Genomic DNA, 8,416 nt, shown 5'->3' on the forward strand with positions numbered 1-8,416 from the left:
CACAGGGACTGGGGCAGGGGCGCGGGGACTGGGAGCAGGGACTGGGGCGGTGGGCGCGGGGACTGGGGCAGGGGCGAGGGGACTGGGGCGGTGGGCACAGGGACTGGGGCAGGGGCGCGAGGACTGGGAGCAGGGACTGGGGCAGGGGCGAGGGGACTGGGGCAGTGAGCACGGGGCCTGGGGCAGGGGGAACGGCGACTATCCCCCATGAGGCCAGGGATCTGGAGCAATGGGGATAGTCAATGGGACAAGGGACTGGTGCAGTGTGAACGGCAACTGGAGCAGTGGGGCTGGATACTGGACCCATGGGGCCAGGGGACTGGAGCAGTTTTGCTGGAGCGATGGGGCCGGGGACTGCAGTGGTGGAAGCTAGATAGTGGACCCATGGGGCCGGGGACTGCAGTGGTGGAAGCTAGATAGTGGACCCATGAGGGTGGCGAGTGGAGAGAGGGGCATGTGTACTGGAGCGATAAGGATGGTTTCTAGAGCAATGGGATGACGGAGGGGCCCAGGGGGATTCCCCCGCCCTTCCCTGCAGCGCTGCAGGCGCTCTCCTCTGCTGGGAACTGGGCTCTTCTCCCCAGGCTCAGCTCTCCCCTCCTACACAGCTCCAGAAATACTGACAGGCAGGCAGATTCATCGTAAATCTCAATGGTGCTGTTTATACAGCTCCTAAACAACTGGCTTCTCCCCCTCATTCCTTCTATGGTTATTTGCGCGCAATCCGGAGAGCTCTGCTCGAGCATCTGCAGCCTCGCCGCTGCAATGGTGTGTCTGCTGGCTTTGGCCAGCCACCCGCTGAGCCCCGGTCACCTGCACCGCCAGCGCTGTCGGAGCCGGCCGCTCTGCTGGTAGCGGACCGGGGGCTGGCTGAAGCCCCTCCGCATGCGGAGGAACTACTCGTGGCACTCGCAGTTGGGTTTGGCGGCCTTTTTCACATGTGCTTTGGGCTCCTTGGTCCCAGGGCTCTTTGCCGAGCTTAATTTGTCCTGACTGCAGGATGTAAAGAGCATTGGACAAGGGCAGGGTAAAGTTCTAGAAGTCTCTGAAGTAACTCATAATTTGATTATGAGGAAGGGGGTTTCTTGGTTTATTTAGAGCTGTACTTATGCATAAAGCTGCCCTTTTCTAGAGGAGCGTTACACCTGCTTCTTTTTTGGTTACTCTCACTTTTGTTTGAGCACAAATGAGTCTGGACTTTTTGAGCTGTCACAGTTTGTATCAGCCTTGAAGAACCTTCACGATAGTCCTGCTGTTTACAGGGGACTTGGGGCTTTAGCTGAGCGCTGCGTAGCATTTCAGTTTTTCTACTTGTTCTCGGTTATACCCCTGTTGCCACTTTTTGCTGTGCCTCAGGAGATATGAGACTCAGAGAGCAGAGCTAGACGTTGCTCGGTAGGGTTTCATATTTGCTGATGTGATATTTAATCTTTCAAAGCTGTGGGATGATTTATAACAGGATTATTTGCATCTCTTTTTTTTTATTGTCAGGGAAGACCAAAGATCATCCCTTATATTTTTGCAGTAAGGGCTTTATATAAGAGCAGAAGGAACACATGGTGGTTTTAATGTTTATTATACAACCCTATCAAAGGGCCTCATGGTCCCAGCCAGTACAGGTGCGTGTGGTGCCAGGTGTGGGATCTGGCCTTTGTCCTTGCAAATCACACATCCCTTTTGTTTCTTCCTATCTCAAGGTCTGTCATTACAACATCTGTTATTATTAGCCTAGGTCAGGGGAAGTACATGCTTTTAACAGCTCCTAATACAAACTCCTGTTACCCAGGAGGACACAGCACTCTCCTGCAGGAACGGGCATTCCCTCGCTCGTTCCGGATCTGTGCCTCCAGGTAAACATGGGGTTTGAGCAGCCCCATCCCGCGTGGGGCCAGCCAGCCCCAGCAGTCCCACACTTGGATAATGCCCAGCCCGAGACCTCCCCCACCTTCCTTTTGCCAGGACCTAAAGAGGTCTTCTCTTTACCCAGCATCTTTACTTTCCTAGCACGGCTGCATGGGAGCTGGTGAACGATAATGCCAGAGCTGACAGCCAAGCGCAGTGCCTGCGCCCACGCTGGTTGCATTCAGCTTCACCCCGTGGGCAGCTGCAGCTTGCTTTTTGAGACAACAGCAGACCCCTTTAACCTCAAACGTTGGCAGCTGCCAACATCTGTGATGATACATGCAATCCGACGGAGGAGGAGGAGGCAGTTGCAACCCCAGCGGAGCATTTCTTTGGCCCCCTATCCCCATGGGAGCCTCTCACCCCTCTCCAGCAGCAGGGAGGACTCGCTGCCTTGCTTGCAGAAGGCTTCCCCAGCAGCCTGGAAGAGGTTTGTAGTGCTAGGGACCTTCCCTTCCACCAACACAAGACATTTTTTGTTTGGATACGTGGCGTGCCTCAGCAGTATCATAGCCCAGCTCACATAATGAGCTACATTTTCTGCAGTTGAAAAACAGCTGACACACATCCAGTTCCTATAAAAGGCTGGATGAGAGGCTGCAGTGCCTTGGGTGTGGTTCTCCAATGCCGCGTGTGTTGCCTTGTAATGACGATCCTAAGATATTCCTTAAAAAGACCTATTTGTAAAAGTCCAGCAGGCCGCAGCGTGATTCTGTTTCAGCTTTTCCATGTGGGTTTTGTTAAAATGAAAGATAATACAGCATAGCAACAAAGCTAGAGGCCAAGGGGAAAACATGATAGCCTTAAGTATGTGCGTCTTCACAAGTCCAATTCCTCTCCCTGTTCATGTAAGATTCTGTGAAAACTTCTGAAAATATCTGCCCCTTACCAAGAGTGTTGCTTTGCATTTAAAACCACCTGCAACAGACTGCAGATGTTTGACTGTGCTAATGCCTTGTGTGAGACGAGAGGCTCTCTTTAAGAGATAAAACAGTCCGCATGATAGCAGGCAGATCTAACCCACCCTCTGCCTTCCACGGGCATCTCTTTACTCAAAGGCTCTTACCCTTTTCCCCAGCCATGTATCCGAGACACCTGGTCCGCTGGTGGAGGGGAGAAGGGAGGAGGAGGGGTTAATTTTTCAAAAGAGCAGCAGCACTTTGAGCAGGAGGTGCAGTAGGTGCCCTCCTTCCAAATACACCTTATTCTCTGTCTCCTGGGATAAGCCTTATCCCCTCTCCGTAGGCACAGGGAGAGACTGTTGTACCCAGCTGCACTGGGTGGGAAGAAGGTCACTTCCGCACCTATTTGGATCTGCTTGGATAAAGGAAATCCTCCGTCTCTAAAGAATATAAATGCTTTTCCCGCAGCAGTTGTTCTTATATCCTTAAACCAGCCCTGTAAGATATAAAACAAAACATGGTTCTCATTTCGCTGGAAAAAGCCAGAACCAGTTCTTGCCTACATCTCGGAGAGCCAGAGGATACCAGAGAAAACAGCCAAAAAAGAGGCTAATTTAGCACCACAACCCTCACATCTCAAACCCTCCTCCAGAATCTCAGGGATTTTGCAGAGGGAAAGAAAACATAGTCTCCTGCTTCTTCTCCACTTATAATTAGACCCGTTGGTTAATGATCAAATAAAATACCAATTGTGAGGAAATCCTACAACAGAAATGACTCCATGTACCCGCTAACCTAGGAAGAGCACAACAAGGAGTTCATGTAAGACACGAAGGCATTCAAATAACCAGCTTTCTACAGGGTAACATGGCTGTGCAGCCTGCAGCAGCCACTCTGTCCCAGATAATGCAGGTTTTTAGCTGCACAGAAGCAAAATCACCCTTAAGTTGGGTGGTTTTCCCCAGAACCTTATTTCCTGAATTCCTTTTAGCAAGGCAGAAACCAGGGACGTGCAGTTGGCTTCTCTGGTGGTGGGGACATCCTGGGCTGGAGATCTCCATTGTGGGGCTGACAACAATATATCCTGGCTGTTTTCTCTTCCCTTGGGTTTGGGTGTTGGGTTTTTTTTTCCTCTTCCCCTTCTTGGGATCAGGGGTCTGGGCTGGGGGGCTGCTTGACCGGGTCCGGGAGAGCATGCTGGGCATGCTGCACCTATAGGCAGCTCCATGGTGGAAATGACTTCCCTTTCAGATGCTGCTCTGCTGTTTGCTGGGTTCCACAGAGGAAAGCTGGATGCTGCCAGGAGGTAATGTCTCTCCTAAGAGGGCTTAGCCTTAAACACACCTCCTCACCCCTGTATCAGAAGTCAGTTCCTTAGCCACCGCTGACCTCAGGCTGTTTCTAAAACAAAGCACGTCTGTAAAACAGACCATCTTGGCCTCTTCTGGTCCTGGCTGAAACTCTGATCACAGGGCAGTGAAAACCCTTTGCCAAAAAATTGTCCCACTGTCCACATTCCCGCTGTCCTCTGCCCTCACCCTTACTCCAGAGCCTTGCAAAACCCGACAGTGAATACAGTCCCTGTTGTCTAAAGGCCAAAGCTTTCAGTCTGGCTCTGCAAACCAGCTCTGAGCGCTGGTCCCGTTCAAATAACGCCCCGTCACAAAGTGTGTTGGAGGCAGGCGGGTTGTTCTCGAGCTCTCTCATGCCCCCGATCAGTGCGGTGCGTGTTGCAGTCTCTGTAGTGAAGAAGCTAAGGCAAAAGGTCTGTAAAAAAAGTTGGAGAAGACCCAGAGAACAGCAGCCAAAATGATCAAGAGCTTGCAAGGAGAGACTGAAAAGTTTGGGAGCCTTCAGGTTGGAGAGGAGGGGCTGGGAAAGGGGATGGGATGGAGGTTTTCAAAGTCGTGAAGGTGATGCATAAGGCAGGTGCCGAGCCCATATTCACTCTGTCCTGGTTTCAGCTGGGATGTAGTTAACTGTCTTCCTAGTAGCTGGTACAGTGCTGTGTTTTGAGTTCAGTATGTGAAGAATGTTGATAACACTGATGTTTTCAGTTCTTGCTCAGTAGTGTTTAGACTATAGTCAAGGATTTTTCAGCTTCTCATGCCCAGCCAGGGCACCTGACCCAAACTGGCCAACGGTGTATTCCATACCATGGGACGTCCCATCTAGTTTAGGAACTGGGAAGTGGGGGGGCAGGGAATCGCCGCTTGGGGACTGGCTGGGTGTCGGTCGGCGGGTGGTGAGCAATTGCCCTGCGCATCATCTGTACATTTCAATCCTTTTATTACTACTGTTGTCATTTTATTAGTGTTATCATTATCATTATTAGTTTCTTCTTTTCTGTTCTATTAAACCGTTCTTATCTCAACCCAGGAGTTTTACTTCTTCTCCTGATTTTCTCCCCCATCCCACTGGATGGCGGGGAGTGAGTGAGCGGCTGCGTGGTGCTTAGTTGCTGGCTGGGGTTAAACCACGACACACTCCATGCCACAAGAGTCAGGGCTGCTTGAGAAAGCAATGAAATGTGTTAAACCTGAGAAGGGAAAGTACTTGTGTAGGCGTTTGGGTGTTGAACATGTGGCTCCTGCTACCCTGGGAAGCTGCGAAGGTGGTTGCTAAATACAAATGGGCAATTTCATGGCCAGCAGATGCAGAAATAAATACTAAAGGGACGAGGCAGGGCTGTACCTGCTAGCATCATAAAGCTGCAGCAGACAGGAAGGGCTGCAGAAAGTGGCCAGGCACTCTTGTCCCTCCCAATAATTGCTGCACCTATGCTGGTCTTGATGCTGTTGGATATCAGTGGTCTTTGTGTCTTTTTTTAATCACTGTGGTAAATTGGTGCTGAACACAGATGTGGTCGTGATGGTTTCCCCAAGCTGCGCTGTTAGGAGCAGCATGGGCTGCTGTACAGCAACCCCTGTGCTGAAGATGCAGAGATGCCGGTGCTGTGGGGACACGTGGAGAAGGTTGGGGGCTCTCCCTTCGCTGTGCTGAGCACCCTTCACCTTTCCCAGCCCCTGCGTGGCAGATGCTGATGGTGCTTTTCACAGTGTCCTTCACAGGCCCATCCACCATGCCGAGAGCGGCCGTCCCAAGAGCACGTCACTGCAGAAGCAGCTCATCCCTCGTGCTGGTTTGAAAGAGCTTGCAGGTCTTTACCATGTTAACATGGCCACAGGCAACCATCGCAGTCTGTGAGTATGAAAAGGGACTTGTGTGGGGCTTACATCAGCCGTGGGTGTCCTTGGAGAGCATATGCTTGCAGCATTTCTGTGCTCTCCTTGCATCCCTGCTCCGGGCTGCGGCAGTGTCGGTAAAGGCGTGCGCTCTGGGGAGCCGTCCTGGCAGGTGCCTCCTTCCTCCCAGTGCTGCAGCATCACCATACCTGGGTACCACCATCACCTCTTATAAGCAGCTCTCCTCCACTGCTTGCCTGAGGATTGCTTCCCTGTGAGCCACTTCTCTGCTCTCGGACCATGGGGTACCTTCAGGTACCCTTCCCTGAGCTTCTGAGCCTCTCCTCCATCATCTTTCCTCTTTTCTTAGAAAGACTTTGCTTTTGGCATCTGTTCCTGTAGCTTGTTCCCTCTTCAGCAACCAGCATAACCTTTTAAACGTGCTAAAAGCAGCTCCAGGATGACAGTTCTGGAGGATTTGGGGGCTGGAGATACTAGACACGACCTTCCACTTGCAAAGTTCTTTTATGCCAGCGCTGCTACGACGGGATTCTCATGCCTGGGTTTTGTACAGCCAAGGGTTTGTTTCAGAGTCACACTTGCAGGCTGACCCCCACATTAGCTTCAATTTCCCCTGGGGAAACCATAAAACATTTTCAAGACAACGGCTCTTATGTAAAGGCCTGCTACACGGCAGTTGCAGCAGAGAGCCGTTGCATTACTCAGAGGTGCCAGGAAACATGACTACATGATGAATTAGCACCTTCCAGATGCGTAAGGTCACTGGGCGCCTAGCTAAGTGGGAACATCAGTTTTGCAGGGCTTAACCCTCTCTTGAGAGGATGGTGAGGCTGAGGCTGAATATGCCTGTAGGTTTTAACAGCTTTTAGAAAGGTGAGCTCTCAGACACCAGTTATTTAGCAGCCAGGACTACATAGTCCCAACAAAATGCATTTCAGAGCTTGTTTTCCGAGCAATGCTGTTACTTTCAGGTGCCAAGGGAGCTGAACAAGATCCAGGGGTGAAGCTGCACTGATTATGGTCCCCACTAGCAACTCCTAGTGTGCAGAAAACCCCAAAAAGTCCAGTTTCCCATCATTGTCATTCCAAAGGGCAAGGAATTGTCTTAACCAGCTAAGAAGCATTTATGTACCACACCAACAGAAATGTTACCGTTTTTATCTTAACAGAAAGGAAATCAGATATGTGGCATGACGTGCTTTGGGAAGTCATGTGCCAAAACTTGGTAACTTGTGCCAAAAAAAAGGATGTACAAGCAGATTAAATTGTTCTTTGGCTTTTGCTTTAAAACTAACCCATCCTGCTTTGGCATCTCTCCTGTTGCCAGACCTGTTGCTGATTTTGCAGGGGTCCTCTGCAGTGGTGGAAATCGCAGAAAGAAGAGTTGCAGCTGAAGGGTCCTCCATAATGATGCATGCACCAGATATCAAGAACGTAAACTTCACTGAGTGGGAATACATAAGAAACACCACACTTGAAGTCATCCTGCAGTACTATGCAGATTACCCATCTCCAACCATTTATGCAGCTTACCAAGGCAGAGTGGTCTTCTTTCCAAAGAATGGCTCAATTCTCCTGCAGAGGTTACGAGAGACAGACAGTGGCATCTATAAAGCAACAGTAGATCTGATGCAGGATAAAGCTTGGACAACCCTCCTTGAAGTTATCAGTAAGTCAAATGTGTTGAGAGGATCGTTATTCTCAGACCAAGATTTCCCAGTCAGTGCAGCAGACAGGTCCACAAGGTGGTAACCAGAACAAGAGTCAGAGAATCACAGAATATCTCGAGTTGGAAGGGACCTCTAAGGATCATCGAGTCCAACACCCTGCTCCTCGCAGGACTGCCTAACATAAACCATATGACCAAGAGCGTCGTCCAGATGCAAATGGAACTCTGACAGGCTTGGTGCCATGACCACTTCCCTGGGGAGCCTGTTCCAGTGACCAGCCCCCCTCTCAGGGAAGAACCTTTTCCTAATGTCTGATTTGAACTTCCCCTGATGCAGCTTCATTCCATTCCCTCGCGTCTTATCGCTGGTCACCAGGGAGAGGAGATCAGCACCTCCCTTTCCGCTGCCCGCCTTGAGGAAGGTGTAGACTGCAGTTGAGGTCACCCCTGAGTGATGAGGTCAACCTTCAGCCTTCTCTTCTCCAGGCTGAACAAGCCAAGTAATTTCAGCCGCTCCTTGTAAGCCTTGCCCTCAAGGCCTTTCACCATCTTGGTTGCCCTCCTCTGGACACACTCTCGTAGTTTGATGTCCTTCTTGTGTTGAGGTGCCCAAAACTGCACACAGTAGTCGAGGTAGAGTGGGACAGTCACCTCCCTTGACCAGCTAGCTATGCTGTGCTTGATGCACCCCAGGACACGGTTGGCCCTTTTGGCTGCCAGGGCACACTGTTCACTCA

The 8,416-nt window shown here is 50.8% G+C and overlaps 1 protein-coding gene across 6 annotated transcripts in view; it reads left to right on the plus strand.

The window, feature by feature from the left end:
- Positions 1–8,416, plus strand: part of LOC104832750 — a 20,296-nt gene that overhangs the window by 1,007 nt on the left and 10,873 nt on the right. For 3 of the 6 annotated variants that reach the window (XR_774468.1, XM_010569107.1, XM_010569105.1), the window contains exons 3-5: positions 4,056–4,110; positions 5,864–6,007; positions 7,338–7,679. Coding sequence is in view for 4 of the 6 variants with exons in the window: in XM_010569107.1 (XP_010567409.1) it covers positions 5,974–6,007; positions 7,338–7,679 (376 nt within the window). In the remaining 2 variants the exon portion in view is untranslated. Of the gene's footprint in view, positions 1–178; positions 1,851–4,055; positions 4,111–5,863; positions 6,008–7,337; positions 7,680–8,416 lie in introns of those variants that run through there. The other 3 variants (XM_010569106.1, XM_010569108.1, XM_010569109.1) reach the window with 3 other exon arrangements.

This window comes from Haliaeetus leucocephalus, unplaced genomic scaffold (assembly GCF_000737465.1).
Source record: "Haliaeetus leucocephalus isolate CR32 unplaced genomic scaffold, Haliaeetus_leucocephalus-4.0 Scaffold262, whole genome shotgun sequence".
NCBI lineage: Eukaryota > Metazoa > Chordata > Aves > Accipitriformes > Accipitridae > Haliaeetus > Haliaeetus leucocephalus.